The 26,130-nt window shown below is 45.5% G+C and overlaps 1 protein-coding gene across 1 annotated transcript; it reads left to right on the plus strand.

The window, feature by feature from the left end:
- Positions 1-88: 88 nt before the first annotated feature.
- On the plus strand, positions 89-25,427 carry LOC104538321 (alpha-2-macroglobulin-like protein 1; the record flags this gene model as incomplete). Its single annotated transcript, XM_010181479.1, has 32 exons — positions 89-156; positions 517-700; positions 1,601-1,645; positions 1,998-2,142; positions 2,819-2,871; positions 3,197-3,217; positions 3,724-3,883; positions 4,487-4,571; positions 4,934-5,048; positions 6,251-6,359; positions 7,159-7,268; positions 8,069-8,233; positions 9,388-9,618; positions 11,374-11,437; positions 11,946-12,091; positions 12,638-12,784; positions 13,996-14,160; positions 14,511-14,616; positions 15,172-15,280; positions 15,375-15,600; positions 15,807-15,933; positions 16,056-16,177; positions 16,352-16,403; positions 16,709-16,792; positions 17,367-17,543; positions 18,796-18,877; positions 18,974-19,130; positions 20,521-20,595; positions 21,320-21,473; positions 23,238-23,422; positions 23,827-24,042; positions 25,306-25,427. Coding segments are annotated over exons 1-32 (4,007 nt in total), but the record flags the coding sequence as incomplete, so codon positions are not given.
- Between the last annotated feature and the right edge of the window lie 703 nt (positions 25,428-26,130).

Consider the following 26,130-nt stretch of genomic DNA (forward strand, 5'->3'; position numbering starts at 1 on the left):
TCTGTATTTAGGATTGCTCCAGCCCATCAGTTCAGGCAGCTCTCTCCTCCTGTGTGGATCTCATCAGCTGTCTGCTCCAGCCCAAGCAATGAGAGCGCCAGTGCTCCTCTTAGCCCTGACCCTATTCCCAGTCGCAGCTGCAGCAAGTCTGGAACCGTGAGATATCTCCTTTTGATTTCGGGGGGGCTTGGTGAAAGGCGGTGCTGAGGTACCACATTGTTTAGCATCACAGAGCTGAATGGTGGGGGCCTTGTTGTCAATTAGAGTATTGTACACTGGGCATCTGTGTCCTGGCTGGTGGCAAGGTAGTCACAGATACAAGGAGCCCTCTGATTCCCCACTGGGCATGCTGTTTCTTTCTGGTATGGAAAGAGAGCTGCATCATAGTTCTTTCACTGCAGGCCTCCAGACATTTCTGGCCCTTTATCTACCTCTCCATGAAAGCAGCAGAGATGGATTCTGGCCTGTCCACCTCAGCCTCTGATTTGCTTTTGAACATATCCTGCTCTCTTCTAGTCACTATATTGTGGTATTCCCTGCTGTCATTTACCATTTCCAAGAGGAGAAGCTCTGCATTCACTTCAGCTCCCTGACTGAGGCTGTCCACCTGACCATCACCTTGGAGGTGAAAACCCAGAACCACACACTGGTGGAACAGGATGTGGAGAAGCCAGGAACTTTTCAGTGCATCACCTTCCAGGTGAGCGTTGATGTGGCTGCCGATTTAGCAGTGGATGCTCTCACCTTCATGTCACTTCTGCGGGCACACTGTTCTTTGCCTTGTCATATGCAAGCAGGTTAAGTGTATTTCTCTACCAATGCCAGACAAAATCCAGTGTCCTCTAAAGCTGCATCTGTACCGCAAGGTGTGATTGCAGCCTGCATAGACATTGAGCTTGCTTTAATTTAGCTGTGGTTGGTGGTGATAGCACTGAGCCCACAGTGAAATGAATTTCACCGAGGCAGTCTGGATATTTCTTGGGTGGTTTGAGTTCCTGTCATCACAACTTTACTTCTCTAGTTAGCTGAACTAGACACACTGAGGCTGGGGCACGACTACAGGACCTTCAGTTACGTTTCTGGAGAGCCATGGAGATGTGTCTGGTGCTGAGGCTCTACCTGTCTTCCTCAGCACCACAGAAAGTTGCTGTGCCTGTGCCCTGACTGTCCTGCAGATTTGACAGAACTCAAGGAGGTTCTTGCATCAACAGGACAATGATTAACTGCTTGGTGCTAGTCCTTAGGAGAGAATGAGTCCTGGCTCTGGAAAGCCACGTTTTATCCTGATCATTTCCCACTATTGTCTTGGTTAGCTCCAGATCTGACTTTGTTTTTTCTTGGTTTGATAAAAATCTCATATTTATGTGAAGCAGGGGAATTACATGTCAGTTGGTTTGCCTTTAGGTTCATGAACAAGAGACAGGCAGTGACTGCTGCTTCTCCTTATAATGACAAGTAGATTAGAGACAAAGTCATGCAGTGGTATTTGGACTCTGAATTTTGGGTATTTTTTTGACAGTGAGATGACAACTCACCTCTGGGATAAGGTGCAAAATCTCTAATGAATTTGTTTTCCATTTCCTTATATCAATCAACCTAGGTGCCAGAGTTCATTCCCAGGAAAAGTGAGGACTCCACAACACAAGTAAGACACCTCCCTTGTCTGCTTCTCCTCTTACAAACTAGAGGGCTTCAGTGTCTCCTGTGTCTGAGCCATGTTAATGTTGGAGATGCAGTGTAGGAAAGACAGTAAAGCGGAGAAAAAAACATGGGAAGAGGCAAACATGGCAAGAAGAAAGGCAAATAAAAGAGCATAATGAAACCGGGGAGCACAGAGAAACTATGACTAGGGAAAGGAGCGAGCTAACTCAAGGAAGGGGAAGGGAGGAGAGGGAAGCTGAAGATTTCGGTAGAACAGGCACCTCTGTTTCTCCTTCAAGCCGTTTGTAGTCTCAGGTAGTTTGTTGGTTTTTTGTTTTTTTTTTCAATCCTGACAGACAGAGAAGCTGGTTTTTCTGCATGTCCTGATCCACAGTGGAGGCAGTGTGGTCTTTGAGGGTCGCAAGAAGGTTCTGGTCGAGCCCCAGAAGAATATAATTCTGGTAGAAACAGACAAAGTCTTATACAAACCTGGAGAAACAGGTGAGCAAGGAGGTGGCATATGGAAATGGGGAGGGAAGGGTCAAGGTAGCAGTCATGTCTAGGTGGGGAAGTTTCATCAAGTGCAGCAAGCTAAGCTTGTTGGAGATGGAAGAAAGCAGATCTCTATTATCAGATGTTTCCAGGAACAGTATAGGTCAGATGTTCCCCTTGGACCTGTGCTGCACCACATGCCCTGCCTGCAACTCCTGGGTGTTGTTTTGGTGAGGTATCTCTAGTGAGACCTAAAAGGAAAGCCAGGACTCTCCAGGATGCTTGACAATCACTTGTTGTTTTTTTAAGACTGTTGAGTATATTTGAGTAAAGACTAGAGTCACTGAATTGATGACTGCTCAGAGTTGGAAAGTTACAATACTGAGAGTTACTTCAGTCTTCACAATATGAGCAGACTACTGATAGACCTACCTCACTGTTTAGCACATCATTGTAACCTTTCCAGGTAAAGACAGTGAGTTTCTACAGCCCACAGCTGCATATAAACCTCCCAGATGAAGTCCTCTGGGGTGGGAGATGCTGGGGAGGGCTGTTTGGGGAAAGACCTGAATGCCTCTGAGGTAAACAGAGACATGAAAAATGGAGCACAGAAAAAGAGAAGCAGATTTGTGCAAGGACATGTTGCTGCCAGAGTGTTTTACTATCCTTTTCTTTACACCTCCAGTGAAATTTCGAATTGTGAACCTTAACGACGACCTTAAGGTCATTAAAAATCAGGTGAGTATCACCTTGTGCTTTTCTAGAATTAAGAACCTCAGCGTGAGACACTTTGAGAGGCTCATGAAAGAGACATCTCCCTTTATGCCTTTTAAACCATAAGAAACAAACGATCTTTGAAGGGAAAACACTCATTCACTGCCCCCCCTGGAGAAAGACTGCAATGTAAGCTAACACAGGGGGAGGAGGAGACCTGGTGTGGGGTCTGTATGGGGGAAAACTTTCTGGTCAGGGGCCCACATCAGGCAGTGGTATTAATACTGATTAACATGGATGTTGTTTTGCTCTGTACAAAACTGAGCTTGTGTTTCTCTCATTTTTACAGTATTCCCAGATATGGCTGCAGGTAAGTGACAAAGAACTGACCGGAAGGAGACGTCTGTCTCTTCTACTGCACCCTTTCACTCCTGGACAGAGTTGTGCTGCAAATGTAACCTCATAAGATTATGGTTATGATTCAGGTTCAGCTGAAGTCTCTTCTACCTGGTCAGCCTGGGTTCTTCATTCAAACCAGCACCCCTGTGATGTACATAGCTGAGCTAGAGGCAGGGCAGTAAGGAACTTTTGCCCCACACCTCAGTAGATGCAGCACAGCTGCTGTTCCTTCCAGCAGTGTTATGGTGTTACCACTTTCCTGTAGCTTTACTGTTCTTGGCAGCCTTTGCAATTCAGCAGTTCAGTAAAAGGGTACTGGAGGGAGGAGAAGGAATCTTGCCTGGTGATCTGGCATCCTCCCTACTAGGGCAAGGATAAGCCCTTGTAGCACCTTCTTGTGCGTGAGTTTGGCTGGACCTGCCAAGTACCCATGCTCTCAGCGTGACTTGGTGGCTCTGTATGTCCTTTCCCAAATAGGATCCTGAATATAACCGTATTGCTGAGTGGCAGAATGTAACGTCAAGAAATGGCATTGTGGATCTGTCCTTCCCCCTGGCATCTGAAGCACCCCTTGGAAATTATATCATCTCAGTGGAACAAAACATGGCTAAAAAAGTCTTCAAAGTTGATGAATATGGTGAGACTTGGACAACAACAGTAAAGGAAAAGCAGTGTGGGTAGCTGGAGAAGAGGACAGGGTGATGAGGCCATGTTCATCAGACCTTTTGCTGTGGGAGAACAGCAGACAGGACAGAGACAGATGGATCTGTGCACACATCTTGTGCTGGGAAGGAGGTTCTGCAGGTGCATAGCGCACAAGGGAGAGGCTGTGGGGTGACATCTTGTTCTATGTGCAGCTGGGACCTGTGATGAGCACTTTCTGCTGCTAATTGTCACCCTCTTCCAAGCTAAGTTTACTGTCCTCTCCAGTCAGCTGCCATAATAGGAAGCAGCATCATGCCTTAGTCCCCTTCAGTTGCAGTGATGTAAGTAAGGACAAAACCCTGTGCTGTTTAAAATGTTTATGTTTGAGCTGGAGAAGAAGCAGTCCTATCTGCAATTGTAGCAGCAAATAGAGGGTAGTGTGGCTGAAGAGAGTAACCCTTATTGCAGCATGGTGGTGAATAACTGAGGACATTATTGTCTCTCCCCCATATGGACTGTAACTATAGTGGAACTTACAGTCAGTGCCCATACTAAGTATAATTTTTTTCCTCCACCCTTCCTCTCTTCCATGCAGTGCTGAAAAAAATTGAAATAACCATTGAGCACCCTCCATTTATTGCTACAGCGGATGAGGAATTTCAGATGAAGGTCTGTGGCAAGTGAGTACATAATACTGTTGTCATGTCTGGCCTTCAACTCCAGAGACATCTTCAGGTTGTCCGTAGCTGAGAATTGACCTTCTGGTATGATGTTCTTGCATGGCCATGTATTTCGGGGAGCCAGATCTCTCTCTGGAACGGGGTTCTTCTTGCACCTGGTCATTTATTGTGAGGCTGAAGTACACTAAGGATGGTGGGTATATTGGGTGGAGAGGGATGCAAACTGATCTTAAGAGATAAACTCAAGTTCCTGAGAAGATGAGGCACAAAACTCACCCACAATGAGGGCGGGGGATAGCCTGGATCAGTATTTCTGCTGAAGTGGCCAGTCTTCAGGTGAATGTTTCTCCTCTTTGACACAGGTATACCTATGGGAAGCCCGTTCAAGGGAAAATAGATATTACTTTGACCACATTAGCCGAGTTCTTGGAAGACAATTTATCAAGTTCTTCTGAGAAGAGGGAGCAAACCAGCCGGGTAGGTAAACAAATAGGAGAGTGGAAAGTAAAACCTACTGGGAATCTATGTCTGTATGTGCACCAACCTGTTTATGCTTGCTAGACCTGATCAGACCATTGATTCCTCTTCCTGTGGTTCTATTGCTTGAATTACTGCTCTAGCTGCCCATGTCTGACTCAGTGTTTCAGAAGGTGTAAGCTCTGTGTAAGTAATGATGCCTGGGGCCTATTGTATGCAGACAGATCACTGGTCTCTTCAGTCCTGTGACCGCTCCCACCAATAAACAGGCTATTGGATGGTCTGTGACTTAATGCCTTGTTTTTTGCTGTATCCATGCAGTTAGTGGATCATCTTAAACTTGCTAGTGTCCTGCTGAGATTATGTCCAGTGCTGATTACATTTTCTGCACATTTATGTTGATTATATGTTTGTGGTTAAGCTCCACAGTTGGTTTTTCCCTTGGCTTTCAGATGCAGCTCTTTCAGCCTGGAAGTCACAGGAAAATATTTCTAAATGTCAGACCAGACAGCAACAAGCCAGAATATAAAAATCCAGCTGGATCTCTTCATCTTTTAAAATGCACCCAGTAGCAAAATATCTCCAGATGGAATGCTGTACAGTTTTAGCTGTGAAAAACACCGAGTGCCAGCTCCCTCTCACATGGCAAGTAAGAGGCCCTGCAAGGTTTTCTGTAGAACTTAGCAGGCTCGACTAGATACACTTTGGCCACCTCCCCTCTCTGGCAGGCTGGCTGTACCCACTCTCTGTAACTGGCTGGATGCCCTTCTTAACATGGCCATGTCACAGAGAGGGTCATGACTGGAAAGCCACAATGTCAGGCTTTATTCATCAGGGTCATATAGCTTTGGGGAGGAGGCTATCCTTAGTTTAGGTAAAGACATCCATGCTCTTTCAGCTGCAGCATCTGGGCTTAATACTGTCTCCTGAGTTTGTGTGTGACATAACTAACTCTTACGTGATTTGCCTGAAGCATGTTTTTTTGCCACTTTTTTGGTGACTGTTTAATCAAAGCATGTTGATTTTCTTCTCCAGCTAAGGTATCCATGATGATTTTCTGCATTACAGGTATTTAAACTTCCATCTGTTCCACAAGTATTTGGAAACACTCCTTTAGGGTTGCCCAGCATCTGTGAAACAGCTCCTCTTCCTCCACACCATTCTCTTTCTCTTTCTCTCTTTTCATATCTCTCTTTCTTCAGGCAAACAAGGATGGCTGCACTACTTTTACAGTGAAGACAGAGACTCTGAAATTAGATGAAACTGATAAACACATAATTGTGATTGCAGAAATGGTGGAAGATGGAACAGGTACTGGAGAATATGTGAAGGGTCCTCTTCCTTGCAGGCAACTTCTTTGTTTTTGGCTTTTCTGTGGCAGTTCAATTGCTTTTCAAAGAGAAACTTGAGGGTTCCCAGGTCTTCTGGCATGATTATGGTCTCTATTCTAGTACATCTTTGATCTATTATTACCGGATTTCCTAATCCTCTCAACCCTTCATCCCCACTAGCACATATATAACTTTTTAGTGATTGTCTGGACACCAAAGCCCTGGCTAGTGATGGAAAAGTCTGCAACAAGCTCTTGCTAACTGAGGTGACATCCTGACAGGCAGTCCCTACTCATGGTGTCTTGTCCTCTCTTTTCCTAAGACTTAGGCAGGGCTGCTTATGCACACTCCTGCTGAGAGAAGTCCCATGCTGCTTCCTTTTAGTCTGACACAGTATTGACTAAAAGGAGGTTGGTTTTCAGAATCAGTGCTAATGTGCTCCTAGCTCTGGCAACTGGAGGTGTCCACTGTTTGAACTGTCACACTGTGGATGGGGTCCTCCAGGCCATTTTTAGGTACCTACAGTGTAGCTGTCTATAAGCAGCCACCTAGTTTCTCTTTATCTTCAATAAAGAGAAACAAGTACTTATAGGGTACAATACATCATGTCATGAAGCAGAGGGTCAGAAAGGTTGAGGGAATCATATCCTAGGAGAATGTGTTTTCTCTCCTAAATTTAAAGGTTGTAGGTGTTGCAGGTAGTGTTGAAGCATCTTCTTGACTTCTGCTTCCCTGAGAGCACTGCTAGCTTTTAACAGATTTCTCATCTCTCCGCCCAGGAACAAAGACTGCAGAAGAGTCTGGAATTCCTATTGCAACGAGAGTGAAGTCTATAGACTTTATCAACTTCCATTCATTCTACAAACGTGGACTACCATACACAGGGAAGGTAACACCCATGGATCCCTTCTCTGCTGAGAAGTCATCATTGTAGGGCTAATCTTCTGTAGGCAGAAAGTAACAGTCACCAGGAAACTAAGTGCTGCTCTGCTGGTACCCAGCAACTATGATTGAAGCCTTCTGTAGGAACAATTTCTTCTCCTCATCCTGCCCTACTGTATTTCCTGGCTGAAAATCCTGGGGCCAGCTGCAGTCTTTGGAGGCTTCCTGAGGAGTAACTCCTGAAACTAGTCTGTGCAATAAAAGGCATGTGGGATGGGGGTGGTGTTGGCAGGGAAATAACATTTCCTTCAGACAAATGCTCTTGCCAACTTGGCAAAAATCACTAAAGCCTTGTATACTGATTCACTGGCAGTCATTTCTGGCTCAAGTCCCCTGGGCAGTACTAGGACTGCTGTCCCATTGGGGCTAGAAACAATTTCACCTGGGCCAGTACTAACCACAGCATGAAGGAGTGCAAGAAACAGCAAAAGTTGCTGGAGACAAGACTGTTTCTGATCATCAGGGATCCTGCAACACTGTCCAAGGAAAAGCCCAGGATCAGACGAAATTACCCTTTCCCCTCCAATATAGGTGCCTCATTTGACTGCACTACTGTTTATTTCTGGCCCTGAACAGCTGCACATTGTTGGTTCTGTGTATTTATTGCAATTTTATTTGAATCATTCCAATCTGTCTGAAAACTAGAAGGGGTGAGGAAGTCAAATGATAGAAGGAATGAATATTAAGCATGGGCAGTGACTTGGAGTGTGGCACAATGGAGTCTTAACTTTCTCCCCTTTTCTGCAGATATTCTGCCACAGTTATGATTCTCTTCTCAGAAATGTAACAGTCTACCTAACCATTGATGTCAATGATGAGGAGACACACCTGTCATTCCTCACAGATGAAAATGGGGAAGTTGACTTCTCACTGGATACCACCAGCTGGAACAGCACATTGGTTTCTCTGAAGGTGAGCATCAGCCACAGAAAAAGGAGGATAAAGTGAGGGCAGACTAAGGAAAGGGACAGAAGGTGGATGAAATATGAGGCTTTGAAGCACAGTCCTCTAGTTCCTGGTCTCATTTGACTGTATCTGTAGAAGCATCTTTAATTACTCTCCAGTGCCTCAGGGAAACTGGGGGCTGTGCTGCAACAGTTCAGCCAAATGGTCACTAAAGGTGTTATGCTGTCCTGAGCTGGAGCATGATCCTAGTTTTTCGTATCCCACCTCACCTTCCTCCTTTCCATTTGTAAAGGGCAAGTGCCAGGAGGAAGGAGCCAGGCTCTTCTCTCTGATGTCAATGATAGGATAAGGGGCAATGGGAGCAAGCTGGAGCATAGTAAGTTTCATGTGAACATAAGGAAAAACTTTTTTACTGTAAGGGTGACGGAGCACTGGAACAGACTCCCCAGAGAGGTTGTGGAGTCTCCTTCTCTGAAGACATTCAAAACCCACCTGGACGCGTTTCTGTGTGACCTGGTCTGGGTGATCCTGCTCTGGCAGGGGGGTTGGACTGGATGAGCTTTTGAGGTCTCTTCCAACTCCTAGTATTCTGTGATTTGACTCCAGTAAAAACACCTGTTAATCTGAACACTTCCTGGGAGGAAATTCCCCCTTTGCAGGAGGTGGCTCAGCAGAACTGGCAGTTGATACTTGTCTCTGCTGAACTCCACTTCTAGTTGCTGGGAACAGGCTCTAGTTCTTGTACCTAGGCCCATGGCTATTGTTCACAGAGTCCTGAATTATCTGCAGAGAAGTGGAGCTTCACCATACAAAAGCTGTTTTGCTGCCTGTTGTGCTCCAGGTAATCTGACCAGAAAGATAATCTGGAAACAAGGGTGCTGTGCTGGAATTAAAGTCTAGTGTGGGGTGTGTCCCCATAGAAAGACAAAGGAGGAAAATGAGATTGAGGGCAAATCTACTGTACTTAGATTTTTGCTAAAACTTCATAAGAGAAAGTCTCATGAAAAACTTTAAAATTGCTTTTAAACAAAAGAATATTTTAAACATACAGATGTGTGGTCTGCCATCAGCTCAGCTAATAACTCAGTATTTTCAGCAGGTGCACAGCTCCTTTGTATCACTTAATACTGATTGCCAACTCATGTTTTTGTTCTCTGAAGGGTTCTTACTTTGGAAGTGACAGTGAGAAGAATGATTCTGAAAGTGACAGGGAATTACAGGATAGCTTCCACTGGCTGAAACCTTTCTACTCTGAGAGCAACAGCTTTCTTGAGATCAAGGCCAGGAGTGGTGTGCTGCCCTGCAATCAAGAACAGGAAGTTCAAGTGGATTATATCCTTGACCGGAATAAACTCAGCTCTGAAGCAGACCACATTGATTTCTACTACTTGGTAAGCACAGAAGACAGCTGAATCTCAGGGCAAGACTGTGCTTATTGGCGTTTTACCCTTTTCACACAGCACATAGATACTCACAAGAAGGCATAAGCTAGTCCCAGGCCAGTATAAGTCAGTTTGTGAGTTCTGTTCTGCCCAGACCTCCTCCTGTTTTCCAGTTCCTGGACCTGCTCCTAGACCCCAGTTGCTTTGCTTTGTTAGGAGTGCCTTGACCTAAGCTTGGGTAACAAATGTCTGCACTACCAAGCTGAGTGGTGTGGTCAATACACTGGAGGGAAGGGATACTATCCAGACGGATCTTGACAGGTTTGAGAGTTGGGCCCATGTGAACATCATGAAGTTCAACGAGGCCAAGTGCAAGGTCCTATACATGGGTCAGGGCAATCCCAAGCACAGAGGCTGAGCAGCTAATAGATTGATAGCAGCGCTGAGAAGAAGGACTTGGGGATGTTGATTGTTGAAAAGCTCAACATCAGCCAGCAATGTGCACTTGCAGCCCAGAAAGCCAATCATGTCCTGGGCTGCATCAAAAGAAACATGACCAGCAGGTCGAGGGAGGTGATTCTCCCTATCTACTCTCCTCTCATGAAATCTCACCTGGAGTACTGCATTCAGCTCTGGGTCCGCCAACGTAAGAAGGACGTGTAATGAGTCCATAGGAAGGTTGTAAATGTGATCAGGAACTGGAGCACCTTCTCTATGAGACCAGGCTGAGAGAGTTGTGGCTGTTTAGTCTGGAGAAGAGAAGGCTCCAGAGAGATCTTATAGCAGCCTTTCAGTACTTAAAGGGGGCCCACAGGAAAGATGGGCAGGGTTTCTTTATCAGGAAATGTAGTGATAGGACAAGAGGTAACAGTTTTAAACTGAAAGAGGGTAGATTTAGATTAGATATTAGGAAGAAATTCTTTACTGTGAGGGTGGTGAGACACTGGCACAGGTTGCCCAGGGAAGTTGTGGATGCCCTCTCCCTGGAAGTGTTCAAGGCCAGGTTGGACAGGGCTTTGGGCAACCTGGTCTGGTGGGAGGTGTCCCTGCCCATGGCAGGGGGGTTGGACTGGATGATCTTTAAAGTGCCTTTCAGCCCAAATCATTCTATGATTCTGTGATCCACTCTACTTTCTATTATATTCACATGAGTGGCAGTGGAGTACTAGCCTGGTTTCTGCCCCGCAGGTATGCCTCAGACTTCTGTCTTTGTCTGGGGCAATTTGTCTGTGAACTAAGAGGCAATCTCTGGGGCAGCTGACCTCCACTGACCTGTGTATTTACAGGAAAAGGCTTGAAATTTCAAAGACCTGTGATGCACTCCAAAGGTACATAATCATTTTTTTATGAAGTCAACTTTCAAGACAGTAAGTCCAAAGGAATAGTGCAACTACAGCCTAGCTGAGAAGTTATGGGTATCTTGGTAGCTGAACTGGGCTCATTCGTATAGTCAAAAAGTACTGTTTCCTAGTAATGTGAAGATTAGAGTTCACTGGAGCTTAAGAGCAGCTGCTTTTAGCTCCAGATGTACCTTTGCCTTTGTAAGTGGCCACGTCTTGTCATTGCCTAACCAACACCTCTTAAGTTCCTTCCCAGCTACGTTATCGCCATCTCTGCTGCAGAGCTCTTTAGGTCATGTTCTGCCAGAGGATCTTCTGTGACAACATGTCAGATGTCCTTTTCTTTTTTTCTTTTGTTCTTTTCCTACTCTCCTCATGCCATCAGTATTCAGGACCTTGAATGGCTCTTCTCTTTGCTCTTCAGGTGATAGCAAAAGGCAAGATCCTTTTCAGTGGTGAGAAGCAGGTGCCAATTCTCCATCATGAGGGTGAGTAGAATCACATGAAGTGTCTCATTACACACCCCAGAAAAGTGTGATGGCTTTCCCATCACAGACTCTGCCAACGTTATTCTTATGCACAGGCAGGAGCTATTGAACTGAGTTCTTAGTGGTGATCCACCTCATTAGACCAACACAGTCTCCACTCATATCACTTCAGTGTCCTCTAAATGACTGTCCTTCTCCTACTTTGTCTAATTGATCCAACTGTATGACTTTGCTGCTAGCTTGTGTTTTTGGAGAAGATACAAAATTTGTGTAGCTTGCCTGTTTATCTAAGGTGCAGTGGGGAAGAGGAATATATTTGCCAACCTTGAGCCAAAGAAGTGGCCAGCGTCCTGGGTTTATTGTTAATCTGTGACAGTGTGTGTGGAATGTTCTTACCTGCAGGTAGAAATTATTAATTTCCCTTTTCTGATTCTTATTGTGTGCCCTACTCCAATAAGCTGATTCGATTGAATGCTCTCCCTTTCTTCCTTGCTGCTCTCTTATGCAGATCTGCAGGGCTCCTTCTCACTGACTCTGACTGTTGGCGATGACTTCCTGCCTGACATCAACCTTCTACTGTATGCAGTCTTCTTGGATGGAGAGGTGGTGGCTGATATTGAAGAGTTTCAAGTAGAAAAGTGCTTTAGACACAAGGTGAGTAGAAATAGAAGGAGTGCTATAGCATCACTGATGTGCTCTGGCCTGCTGTGGTTCCTGGACCTGTTACATCCTCAGCCACATGATGTAAGCTGGATATATGGCAAACCAGATGCCTAGTATTTCTAGCTGGGAAACAAAACAGGTAACCTCCTTTTTCCCTGAATTCCTAGTCCTGCCCTTGCCAACACCAGCTGGCAAGCCTTTCCTGAGGAGTAAACCAGCCCCCCTTGAACTCTGTTTTCTCTCCTCACTCCCCATGGCTGAGTGGAACATACTGTCCCCCATGTTTTCCCTCATACAAAAGAGAAGTCTGCCTGCTTAGCTCCCTGGATCAGAGGGTGATGAATGTGTGGTGGTACGGGAATTCTGGCTGAGCCGTATGTACTGCAGCTCCCACAACCTTTCCAAGGAGAGCCTGTCTCACCATCTCAGCCTCTTCCTTACCTTATTCTCTGTCTTTCCCTCTGCTAGCCAGACATCTAAGAGTCACAGCATCCCCCTCTCCAGCGGTAAGCCCCCTGAACCTGTCTTCTTTTACAGGTGACACTGGACTTCTCACACAAGGAGGAAGTCCCTGGGTCAAAAGTCAGTCTGGACCTCAAGGCTGCTCCAGGCTCCTTGTGCTCCATCCGAGCTGTGGACAAGAGTGTCCTCCTGGAGGAGAACAGCACCCTAACAGCAGACACAGTGAGTGCAGCCTGCAGCCTGCCATGACCAACCCTTTAGTGCGTGCCTGCCTTTGGTCTCCACGCATGGGTAGGAGGAAGCCCATAGTCCATCTCAGGACATGGCTGCAATGTTAGGTGGCTGCCCTGGCATTCCTCCTCCTCAGCCTCTTCTGAGCTGTTAGGTGGGGATCATGTTCCTTCTGCCCTGCCCTGCCCTGCACTGTGGACCTCTGCCTGGAAAGACCCAGCAGCAGACACTTCATGGCATTGCAGGTGTAGGCAGGGAGAGCAGCTTCAAAGAGATGCTGGTGGTTTCTGCTTGAAGGGAGGGTGCTTAGCAGCTTTCCTCACATCCACCATCTCTGCTCTTCCATTTTCCAGAAGGCAAAGAGGCTGAACCTTTGAAACTTAATTTTGCCCCTGTCATAGGGTCCTCCTATCCCTCTACCCCAAAACATTGCTGAATATAATCGTATGATAGATCAGGCTGAGCACCTGAGCAGGTCTTTAGAAAACAATAGCTAGGGGACAGCACCCAGCACACACCATGGCTGGTGAAAAGGACTTTGTTGGCACCCAGATGACTTCTGAGAATCTAGAGGGCTTGAAGGAACTTACCTTAAAGCAGCTGTGTGTTTCAGAAGAACTAATTTAAGACTTAAAACAAAAATACTGCAAGAATTGAAAATTCTAACATACTTACACAAGAGGTATACCAGAGATAATGCACATGTATATGCCTCATGCAAAGTTTTAAGTTAAGTTTTAGTGGGCCAGACTGTTACAAAGAAGCCTCACCAAATCCAGGGGGACTTGCTGCACCTGCAGGTGGGACTCACAGCGTGATCTGGTATTCCTTTTTACAGGAGTGCTGTTCTAGCACGGAGCACTTGCATCATCTACTAACAGGTATATGACATAGTAATCATTAAATATGTAAGTCAGATGTGCCAGTGCCTTGTGCTTAGACTGAATCATGTGCTTTTATCCTAATTTTGCACTCTGCAGTTATAAGGCCTGAACTGTCAGAGCTGAAAGTCTGCAGACTGAAAGCTGCTTGCCTACTTCCACTCCTTGGGCTTCATGTCCTTTAGTATAAGCAAGGCCAGTGCCAGCTTCCTCAACTGCAAAGATTTACAAAGTGTAATAATGGGCTACAACCCAAATATTTGACCCATCCATATACTTGTTGGCCAGTTCCTTAGGAAAACCTCTGTTTTTCCATTGCAGCTGTATAAGATCTTTGATTACGGCTTTACAATTGGAGGACGAGGGTTCCCTTATCACTTGGAAGACTTTGAGGCATACCCTTGTCTGCCCCAGCAGCCCAGTCTGCACAAAAAGATGGGAGCACCATGGTATCAAAGTGAAGCTGATGTCTTTAATCTGTTTAAAGTGAGTCTCTACACTTCCACCAAACTTTTCCTGAGCAAGTGGTTGCCATCCTGAATGCCCACAAGAATTTACTTTTAGCAAACTTCAGCTGCCCTGACTTTCATTGCTACAAGTCATCTGTGCCTTCTTCTTCAGTGTAGCCATACTCGTTTGTGGACTATGGGAAAAGATGAAACTTAGGAGTAAGCATCGTGTAAACCACCTGATTAGAGAAAGAGAGTGTAAAAATGTACAAACTTAGTTTAGGTTACCATGTCTACAAAGAGGAAGTGGCAAGAATACCTGCTATTATGAGGTATTTTCAACATTCTTCATTTATCGTTGATTTAATCTCTTCACTGTTTCCCCAGAAATTGCGCATGAAAATATTAACTAATACTAGAGTCAAGAAACCAGTTTCTTGTGTGCGACCAGACTTTGAGAAAAAGATGTATTCTGGAAAACACCATGCTATTGGTAAGGAATGGACATGTCCATCTCCCTGACTGAAAAGACTCTCCTCTCCCAGTTCTGGCCAGCCTGCAGCTGAAACAGCTGTCCTCAGTCCTGCTGTATTTATTGTTTGCATATGAGAGGAACAAAGCTTGTGCCCAGTTCAATGGATCTTATTTATGAATCACAGAGAGAAGCTCAAATCTCTGTCCTTTATTGGCTGTCCCCGTGTTCTGCGCTCTTCACAAAAAATGTAGTATGCGCTCCACCAGCACTTTCATGGATTATTTAAAAGAGCATGGCTCCATTTGAGCATGCTGTCTCCTCCTGGATCCAGACCAAACTTGCTGGATCTGGCAGATGGAGCCTCAGACTAAACTCCATCCAACTCTGTCACCCTGAAGCTGTGTTCCCCAAAGACACAGACACGTCAGCTTCTCACTGAAAGGCCAACCCTGTCCACTCTTGTTCTGTGTCATGAAGCATTTAAAGTTTGTGTTAGATTGTCTGTGAATAAAGAACTAATTTCATCTGTAGCTACATATGCTGTTTTCTGATATATCACCTGCTTTTCTGCAGAACATCATGTTGGCCATGGTGACTCCACACCTCATTCTGATGACACGAAGAAGCCAAAACCACGGACACTTTTCCCAGAGACCTGGATTTGGGATTTGGTCTCCATTGGGTTAGTAACAGCCTCTACCTGCCTTCCACAGAGAGACCTCTGGAGACTTCTGACTACTTCTGAGCAAGTTCTCCTCTCTCCCTTCCTGCTGTAGGGATGAGGGGCAAGCGTCTCTCCAAGTTGCTGTACCCGACACTATCACAGAGTGGAATGCAAATACCTTCTGTGTTGCTGAAACCGGCTTTGGGTTCTCTCCTCTAGCCACTCTTAGGGTCTTCCAACCTTTCTTTGTGGATCTGTCACTGCCATACTCTGTGATCCGAGGGGAGACCTTCAGCCTAAAAGCCACTGTCTTCAACTACCTCAAGGACTGTATCCAGGTGAATAACCCCTGAATCTTACACCTCTGTCAGAGAAAAAATCTTGAGCCCAAAGGCAAGCTATGAGCTTCTAAGGAGCCCTAGATACTGAAATCTGGGCGAAAAAGCATAGCTTCACGCTTCATGACCAACGATGCTTGCTCCTTTGTGCACTGCCTGGTACTAACACTATGCCAATGTGTGCTTGTATACTCCACCAAACTCAGGTGCACACCGCCCTCACAGAGACCCCAGAACTAAAGGTGGATGCCTGTCCAGGCTGCCAGTTCACCAGCTGCCTCTGTGCCAATGAAGCAAAAACCTTTGAGTGGAACGTGACAGCCACCAGGCTGGGTGAGGTGGAGCAAAGGGAGCATAGCGGGAGGAGGGGTGGGATTTGCCTGTCTGATCCTGATGCTTGTATGTACAGGTGTCTGCTACAAGTGCTCAGTGATGTGCCCCTGTGCTTCTTACAGGCAAAGTGAATGTCACTGTGAGCAGCGTGGCAGAAGATTCACACTATCTGTGTGATAACAGGATTGCTGTGACGCCTCTGAAAGGGGAGAGAGACATGGTGATAAAACCCCTGCTTGTGAAGGTTAGTCAGACCTCAGGGTGGAGAATACCTGGGAACAGCGGGTTGTCCCCTGAGGCAGTTTAGCAAGATGCTAAAAGGAAGTTTAGCCCTTTCTTCTAAGCAGCCAGGTTTGCTGAGGCATGCTGACTCCCTTTTCTGCCTTCCTCATCTGAACTACTCTTCCTCCATCTGCAGCCAGGAGGTGTCCTACAAGAGAAGACCCAAAATGCCTTTCTCTGTGCTGCAGGTATGGAACAAAAATCCCTGACAGCAGGATGGAAGGGAGAGGGCTACTGCAACTACCCAGAGGTGGGGGGAATTGGTCAGAAAGCAAGCATGGGCGGCACCATCCCTGCCTGGGAGAACAACCACTATAGTTTGTCCATGTCTGTCTTCTACCTGGAAAAGTTTCCTGTATTGAGGAGTTTGTTTGCAAGTCTTGGCTGCTGTGACTCAGTGTCACACTGAGCCTCACCTGGGTCTCCTTGGGATGCTACACTTGTGTGTGATACTTCTTCCATGGGATAAATTTCTGGGTTCTGCCTTCCTCAGATAACACAGTCTCTGAAGAGTTCTCCCTGATGCTGCCTGCAGAAGTGCTAGAAGGATCTGGCCGAGCCACTTTCTCTGTGATTGGTGAGAAAGGCTTCCCCTGCTCTTGGATCCACAGTGCGAAGAGTTTACACAATGCTTTGGTCTTAACACTGCATTGACCCAGTTCCTCATGAGATAAACTGTAAGGGGTGTGATGTTGGCCTCAGAAATGCAGATCAAGTAATCTTTTTCAATATTTATTCCTCTCGTAAGGAATGATCCTGGGTGATCCCCAAATAGTGATGTATCTCCTCTGACATCTGTCACTGCCATCCACCTAAGTAAACAAAAACCATCTCTGCAGATTTCCACCAAGTTTGTGTCTATAGTTCTTTTCCCTCCTTGATACCCACTTAAGAATGACAATCCTCTTCACGTTTCTTCAGATCCCCTTACCTTCACATTCCCCATCTCCTCCCAGAACCATGATGTCTTCCCTTCCTGTGCTGGTGTAATTTAGGAGGGGTCAGCAGAAATCTTAATCATCTTCACTCAGTGAGGGGCTGGCTTTTTTCCATGATCCTGGTAGAGTTTAAAGAAGTTTGTAGTCCTTTTGTTTCATACTGCTGAATGTCTGTGTTTTTCCTCTCTCCTGCCCCTCCACCTCCAACTTAAGGGGACATAATGGGCCCAGCACTTCAAAATTTAGACCGGCTTCTAGAGTTGCCCTTTGGCTGTGGTGAACAGAACATGGTTCAGTTTGCACCAAACATCTTCATACTCCAGTATTTGAATAAGACTAAGCAACTGGACCCAGAAATTGAAGCTAAAGCACTGAAATTCCTGAAAACAGGTAAGTATTGTCTTTCTTGCTTCTGCTGAAAAATGAAGGTGCTATAAATCAAGAGTGTGGGGCACTGGTCTGGTGGGGAGGTGCAGGGCAGGAGTGGGAACACTGTCAGAGCTGTGACAAAGGAAGGTATCACAGAGAATAAGTGAAGCATCTCATGGAAGGAAAAGAGTGTTTCTGAAGAGGCAAAACCTCTGTCTCTGCCTGTTATTTAGGTACTAAGCCTGCTTTTCTGAGAAGGGTATGGGTAATTAATGATCTCCACCATTACATGATGCCTGTAGTTTGTTCCCTTATTAGTCCAAGGCAGACTGAAGTCACTTGCGGAATCAAGTCATCAGCTGCTGTTAATTGGAAAAAAAAATGGCCTTTGGGGATAGAGAAGAGTTTGGTAACTTAGTGTTTCCCTGTGTTTTAAGGAATTGTGAGAGCATGTCAGCTCTGTCCAATATAATCTGAATTTAATAAAGTGTCAGTGTCTGTGTCTCATTTTGCAATGTGCCTCACATTCCAGACTGTTGGTCTCCTTATCTACACTGCAAGTTCAGCAGCCTCCCATGTATAGGATTTTACTCTCTCTCTTTCCTCCTTTCTCTCCTGTACCGTGACTGAGGACAGGTATCTGGGAGAGGGGTGCATACCCAAGAGAATGGTGCAGCAGAGGGGCAAGGTGGAGGGTAAAGAATGAGGCTGTGTGGAGGGTGGAAGAAGAACCAACAGATGTGGACAGTGTTCTGCCCTCAGAGCTTAAAGGCATGGCCTTGTTGCTCTTTGTACGTCCCATAAAAGGTTCTTTTTTGAGTCTCAACAGGGCTAGCAGAAATGCTGGAAAACAAACAGGATTTAACATTGCTCCCTGCTGAGGAAAAGCCTTTCTCCTCACTTTTACACCTCTTTTTATTCACAGCAAGGTGCCCACGAGGGTTCCCTGGGGCATGGGGAGATATGAGGTGGGTGAGCGTGTTGCCATTCTGCAAACCAGCAGGGCAGATACCCACCATACTTGCCCATAGCAGCTCTAGTAATGTAGAGCTGCCACACGATGCACTTCAGTGATGCTGTGCAACTGCTTCTCGTCGCACTGGTGCTGTGGGATGCATGAGGCATTGTTGGGTAATAGGTTTGCCTCAGCATCTCTGACTGTAGGACCTGGTGAAGCCTCTTGCTGTGAAGCCTTCTTCCCACAGCAAAGATACAGTTTGAGATGCTACAGGCCCTCCCATTGAGAGTTGTGTCCTGGCACCTGTCTTCATAGGTTACCAGCGTCAGCTGCTCTACAAACATGATGATGGCTCCTACAGCGCCTTTGGGAAAGCTGACAATCAGAGCAACACGTGGTGAGTGGCCAGATTTGGTACTGTCATCCAAAACTATTGTCCTTGTTGGTTCAGCACCTGGCTGTGACATGGGATTCCTTTGTGCTCTGCTCACAGGCTGACGGCTTTTGTAGCTAGGTCATTTGGACAAGCCAGCTCCCACATTTACATCAACAAGGACCATGTGCACAATGCTCTGCTCTGGCTGCAGAAGCACCAGCTGCCCAGTGGCTGCTTCCAGAGCGTGGGGAAGCTCTTCAACAATGACTTGAAGGTATGGCTGCCAGACATGGGGCTGAAAGTGGGAGGAACACAATGTGGGGCATGGGTTTGCTTCCCCAGGCTCTACCACTGTGCACGACAGCACAAAGTGATGTCCCGATGGCCTAGCACAGCCAAGGCAGCTTCCCGGAGCAGAATGAGAAAGTGGGGTCTAAACCAGCAGGCATTTCCTCTATGCGAGGTTTTAATCTCTGCTAGGCTTTCTTCATTTTTACACTAGCTAAAAGACACCAGAGTTAATTGTGCCAAGGCACTTCAAGGGCACAGGGATAAATATTTTTACATTTTAGTGCTTATCTAGAATACCCTGGCTGGATTCTCCCTCTTTTCATGGCTTATTATGCACAATAGTCTCCAGATAGGCCTGATTATGTACTGTAACATGGGATTATCTGAGGACACAATTGTCCCTCCAACACCCAAGAAGTGTGACTTCTCCTGGAGCCTAGCATCCCCAAAATGATCTCTGCAGTGTATCTGGAAATGCATCAAACTCTTGTTGAACATGTCTTAGTACGCAGGTAGCGAACAGTGTTTATGCAGTGTGGCAATACTTGGGTTCATTGTCTTTATGAAGGTAAGAATAATCCAAACTGGTCAGATTGCAAAGTTGCCCATGTTTAATACAAGGTAGATTTATGAAAGAAAGCAGGCTGTTATTTTAGCAAAGCAAAGGGTTATATTTTTTTTCTTGAATTTTGGATGCTATACAAAATAAAACCAGAATATACATGTAGACTGCTCATCCTTGTCTAACTTCTACTAATTTCTCAGCTTGGGCTTTCTATTTGAACCAAACTTTTTGGAATAGGTGTAGGCTCTCACCTTCCTTACACTTTAAAATTTCTGCTATTCAGCGTGAATGATGCTTCTCAGCCCAAATGTACACTCTAATTTTAGATGTAGTCTTGTCTCATGACTGGGGGTGCAAGCAGAATTTACCCAAGAATGAATGTTCTCTGATGGGAAAAGAGACTGTTTACCCATATTAACTTGTAGCTCCTCACAGTGAGCTGAATTGTATGTAAAATTGCATTGCTTCTTGTATGCAAATTCTGCATCATAAAAACTCTGTTCAAGTGTCCAGTTGTAACATATCTAATAAAATAAATAGCTTAACAATTTGCTTCATGATGTCCTATGAGAAGGTATGCCTAGGCTGTATGCCCAATATGGTGTTGAGGCTGCCCTCAACACCAGACTTTCCTGATATTCAGGGAGTGAGTCTGGAGTGCTTTCCTTCCATCCTCCAAGAACGCCCAGAGGCATGCTGCTGTACTCCCTCAGATACACCATCCTTAGACATTTTCAGTGGCTATACAACGACAGGCATGCAAGGGTTGGTTTTGTCTCTTTCTGATGTTTGTCTGTGGGACTTGCAGGGTGGTGTGGACGACACAATCTCATTAACAGCATACATCACTGCTACGCTGGTGGAGCTTGATCTGGAGAAGAATGTAAGTCACATCCAAACTCTTGCAGGGCTTGGGAGCATGCTCCACCCTTCATTTCTCCCCAGGTCTGTGGTTTCAGGGAGTACCCAGCTTGTGTTGGTGAAAGGTTCTGTCATGTCCCACCTTTGTACATAATATGCTCAACAGGAAATTTTTAACTTGGTAAGGAATTCTAAATATAAACAGCCTGATCTGCAGAAAAGGAGAGCATTTGATCTCAGGGGAAGCAATTGTCTCTGAAAATGGCTCAGGGCTTTCAGGGAGAGGCAATAATTTTCATTAAACTGACCAATATAGCTATATACCTTTCAGGAATGCAACCCCACCTCCTTCAGACCTGAAATAAAAGCAGTGAACTTCTAGCCGCGATGGGCTGATATTCCAGCCTTACCAGCACAGTTCTGAAAACAATGTCACGCCCTCTCTGGACCTGACAGCAGGTCCGACAGTTCTGAGCCAACGTGTTACCAGACACTTCCTACAGCCGGATTATCCAGTGTATTAACAATCGCTCACCCCAGTGATATGTTCAGTCACATGTCTATTTTCAACCCTCAGTGACTGATGTGGATTGATGATTTGCCCACTCCATGTTCCATAGCCCTTGGAGAGATGCTAGCACTGAAATACATACAAGGATGTAGCTGGGATGCTTGAAGACTGGGGGCAGACTTTCACAACAAAAAGTGGTCAGAGGAAATTCACTGGGTTTGGATTCCTTTCTTAGGACACCATGCTGGATAATGCTTTACGTTGCCTCAAGAATATAACACTTGATCAAACAAGCCTTTATCTCAAGGCCTTGATGGCTTATGTCTTCACACTGAGCAAGGACACAGAGATGAGAGAACAGCTCCTGGATATGCTAGAGAAGGAAACAGGTAGGTTGTTGCTGTTTAGAAGATTTTGTGTTCTAGAGATAATGACTGTGTTTAAGGCCTGGTATCTGTGGGATTTAATCATGGTGGTTTGGGAAATTTAACTATTCTCAGATTGGGGTTTGTGTCATAAAATGGTAATTTACTGAAGCAGTGAAAGTCTCTATATTTCTCAGACTTGGGAAACAACTTCTAATAAAAAGCAGCAGCGGCAACCAATGCTTAATTTGTGCAAACTACTCACTTGAGTTGTGGTGCTCACACTGAGAGCAATACTTTTTCAGAGCTGCTTCTGAGACAGTACATACGCAACAAGTGACTGGAGCACATTGTCATTGGTGTCCTGTCAGTCTGATGCTTCTAACTTACCAACCACTTTGGGAAATGTCCCCTTAAGGCCCTAGGGCATGGAACATTACAAACTGCCTGTGAGTCAAGCAATAGTTTTCTTTGGCTCTCAGTTCCACTCATAAAAGTTAGCAATGACTTGACAAGAGCAATGGAGTTGTGAGGGAAAGTTGGTGTCCTCCATGCTCAAATGTGTCTGAGTCTGGAGACCTGACTGCAGCCACAAGCAGCCAGTTTGCCTGCTGGAGAATCTTTGCCCAAGAGGATTATCTTATCTTCTGCTGGCTAGATACACCTTCTGTGGCCTGGTGGGTGGGATTTTGTTAGTCTCACTAACAGGATTACAGTCAGATCTCAAACAGCAGTTTGGTGCTTTTGAAAGAATCAAGGTTAATCTGTAGGTCATCTGCAGCTGCATCTCCAAGACACCTTCTACCACTTCATGTAAAAATTGTTCTACTTATGTCATCTTGAAAGTCAAGACCATGTAAAAACCTTCCACTGTGATAAATGTAATGAAGTAATACCAGTCTATAGAGTCCCTGAGCTAAATTCTAGTGTCTTTATGCTGGTTTTATGCGAACAAGTGGTTTTGCGATTCTTATTTCCAAAGTGACGGTTTGTTCTGAAAACTGACTTTGAATTTAAAAGCATTTCAGGTTTTCATGTTTGTACCATTGCAGAAGATGTCTACACTGGCATGATTAAGCTAAATTCTTAGCTGAGTTTTGGGTAGTCCCCTACTATCACTATAGCAAAACATTCAATGAGACTTAGATCCATTCAGTGACTGTGAGCTTGGACCATAGATGGGAGCCCATCAAGCCCGTCAAGCTTAAATTGTCCTAGCCTATGCACTGAATAGTGAAGATGCCAACAAAGTAAGTTGGATAGTCTTGATCCTCCGATAACCTGCCAGCAGTTCTCCCTCAAAGAGTGACCAATTCTTGTACAACAGATACAACTGACTGGAAAATGAGTCCTAGAGCTTTTCAGCACAGGAAACCCTGTTATCCTTCCTAGGTAAATGCAGCAACAGCAGAAATGCTGTAGCTTGGGGACATAGCTCTGAACATACACAGAGCTGAATAAGACTAGGACTGTACTTTAAACAAAAAGCCTCTGTTCAGAGTCAGTTTCTAGAGGAACTGTTTCCTAGAGGAACTGGTTGAGGATTTGGGGCGTGGATCTCTCTCTGCTTTCAAGGAAGAAATGAAGCCTATTATAGATATCTGGCCCTTCAGAGTACAAAAACAACAGGAAGGATTGTCTTCTGCACTCTGAGGTGCTCTAGAAAGGCACAAGTTTTTCTGATGGTCTACAGGAATCTGCCGGACCTCAAAGCGTACCAGGGCAAGAGAAACTGATGTTCACAGAGAACTACTGTTCTTCTCTTTCACATGTTTCTCCTTCCATCAGAAGAGCTCCTGACACCACATTCCAGTAGTGAAGAATCTTCTTCTTCTATGATTGAGACAGTAGCCTACATCCTCCTGGCTCATGTCTCTAAACCAGACTTGACATTCAATGAAGCCTCAGTGAGCAAGCTTGTGCACTGGCTTAGTGGACAAAGAAATGCCTTTGGTGGATTTGCTTCCACTCAGGTAACAAGCCAGGGAAACTCATGGGGGAAGGAGAGAGATTCTGTGTCTGAGTGATGTGCACATCTGTCACGTGCATGTAACTCGAGATACATCCTTTGCAGACAGGCATACATGAGCCCTGCTTGGGAAGGGGAATGCCACAGTGAACCTCTTTTTCTGTGTGGTGTAATTGGGACTACCTGGGGCCTGGGGCTGCTAATCCCAGGGCTTAGCAGCCACACTTTCCAGGTAATGGAAGTCATAGTGCTGCCTGAGATATAGACCCTACGTACACACTTAGTGGCATAGACCCTGCTTGTGTCAGAGGCCATGAGGAGTGTGGTTCTCCCAGCAGTGCCTGACCCAGTGTGCTTGATTTTGTACTTCATGGCTCTGCAGCAAAGTGACTCTCTCTCTGCCTGCAGGACACAGTGGTTAGCCTGCAGGCCCTCGCTCAGTATGCAGCCCTGATTCCTCAGGAGACGAGAGATGTAAAGGTGACAGTGAAAGGCAAGGAGTCTTCTCCACTGGAGTTCCATGTGCACAGGAACAACAAGTTGGTCCTGCATCAGGCATCTCTCCTTGCAGCCCCAGGGACATACACAGTGCAGGCAACTGGCAGTGGCTGTGTTTATGTACAGGTGAGTATATACAAGGAACAGAGCTATCAGGTTTTGTCACTGACTATTCAAGTGAGGTTTGACTGTAAGCAGGCACAATAGCCTCAAGTTCTAAGTAGTGTTTGGCTTTCTAGGCAAAATCATGTCAAGCTTGAAGGAGCTCAGGTATGCTCTGTTGACATGTTTTTATTGCAGACATCTATAGTAACTTCTTAGAAATGTCTCATCTTTGCTGTCCTATGCCACAGACCCATGTCACTATTAAGAGATCAGTAGATCTGAAGTCAGGAGTGATGAGATGCAGAACAGTACCTGCTTCTATATCAAACATATGTTGCTGGTGTCACTGCTTCAGGACCTGAGCACTGTATGTCTTCTGACATAATATTCTTTGAGTTGTTGTCACACACGGAGATGAAGAGTGATATAAGACCAAGGTCTTCTTATCCCAGTACACCAACACAACTGGTCCATCAGAAGAGCACATCTTATTTTTCTGGCAGCTTTGATAGTGGTCTACTTATGAGCCATCCATGCAGCAAAGAACTCAAGTCACTCCTTGTGAAAACCTCCCTCACTGGGTCGCTTCTGTTCAGCCATCTCTTATGATGCTTACAGAGAATCTGCAAGCAGTGTCTATACAAAGGAACATAACAATTATTTATTGTTAATGCATGTAGGAGGTAACTAGGACTCATGCTACTTGGCTACACTCAGACATAGTCAGTAAACATAAGACATCTGATGAGTACCTGCTGGCCAGGCAGTCAGTCACCAGGTAGGTGAAGGAAGATTGGCCTATGCTGCTCTTTGGAGGAGTGTGATTATCTGTCTTACTGAGTTGTTCTCTTCTGATTCTATGCTCATTCTTTCTTAAGGGTTTTATAGTTGTTTTGTCAGTATTTTGAGACCTATTTTGAGACCTAGAACTACTAACTATTATCATGTCAGCAGTTAACAGTTACACTTCTTTCTCCTTGTGGGCAAGGTTTTAGCTAATGTACTTTTCACACTTTAACAATATTTTTTTCAGTAAGACTGAGAAAATGTTGTACTGCATAAGGCTTCGGATCACGGATAGTTGAGCCTCCATGCTGAGGATTACATTTGGCAGATGTATATGATGCTGTGTGCTAAACAGCACGCCTGAACAGAAAGCACAGTTAGGGCCAACTCTGTTAGCCACTGGTTACCAATTGGTTAAAAGCTGGAGACACAGATAGTCCTTTAGCTCATACAAGGAACCTCTGGGGCACTTCACAGAGATGTTTTCTTCCCCACCAGACTACTTTGTACTATAACATTCCACCACCCAAAACAGAAGAGGCCTTTGTCCTGGATGTGGAAGCAGTACCAACGGAATGTGGTGGTGCCAGGAAACAGCTTGACATCCATGTGTCTGTCAGGTATGAGAGCCTTTGAGGCTCTTTCTTCCGCAGAAAGAAGGCGCAGCCTCAGTAGTGTGACCAGAACGGAATAAAAACTTCCTGTCTGTGGAGACAAAGACACAGAGGAAGACTTTCTTCATAGATCACAAAGAGATCATGAACTGAGAATTAAAGCCTGGAGAAACATGAGAATGCACTGGCAGTGGCTTGCAGAATCAGAGCAACTATCACAGTCAGCATGGAGCAGCTCAGCAGCCCCCAGAGCACTAGCAGCAGAGATAGCAGTGTTCCCAAGAGCCAGAGTTCCTCCCTTGGGGGACACTTGGCAGTCTGGGCTGTATCAGCCCTGAGGTGCACTCTCCTGCAGTGTGAACCTCTGCAGCAGAAACTCCAGTCCCTATCCATATTTTGCTTGGCTGCACATGTCTAGGATGAGTGTCATGGTCCATATTCTCCATGCCATACTGTCCTGAAAGATAACAATGCCAACATTGCTGCTGTCAACCTGTTACATCAAAGATCGCTTCCACCTGTTGGAGATGATGGCAGCATGAAGATTAACCATAACACATCTGCTGCCCAATTTGTCTCCATATTCAAGCAAGTAGGTGGGGGTGATTTTTGTCCCTTCTCTATCACTTAGACATGCTGCTGAGCTTTCACATCACTGGAAAGCAGGCCAGAGTTTGGAAGTGTTCATTAGTATCTCCTAAGAATGCTG

The sequence above is a fragment of the Mesitornis unicolor genome, unplaced genomic scaffold (assembly GCF_000695765.1).
Source record: "Mesitornis unicolor isolate BGI_N332 unplaced genomic scaffold, ASM69576v1 scaffold21063, whole genome shotgun sequence".
NCBI classification, from domain to species: domain Eukaryota; kingdom Metazoa; phylum Chordata; class Aves; order Mesitornithiformes; family Mesitornithidae; genus Mesitornis; species Mesitornis unicolor.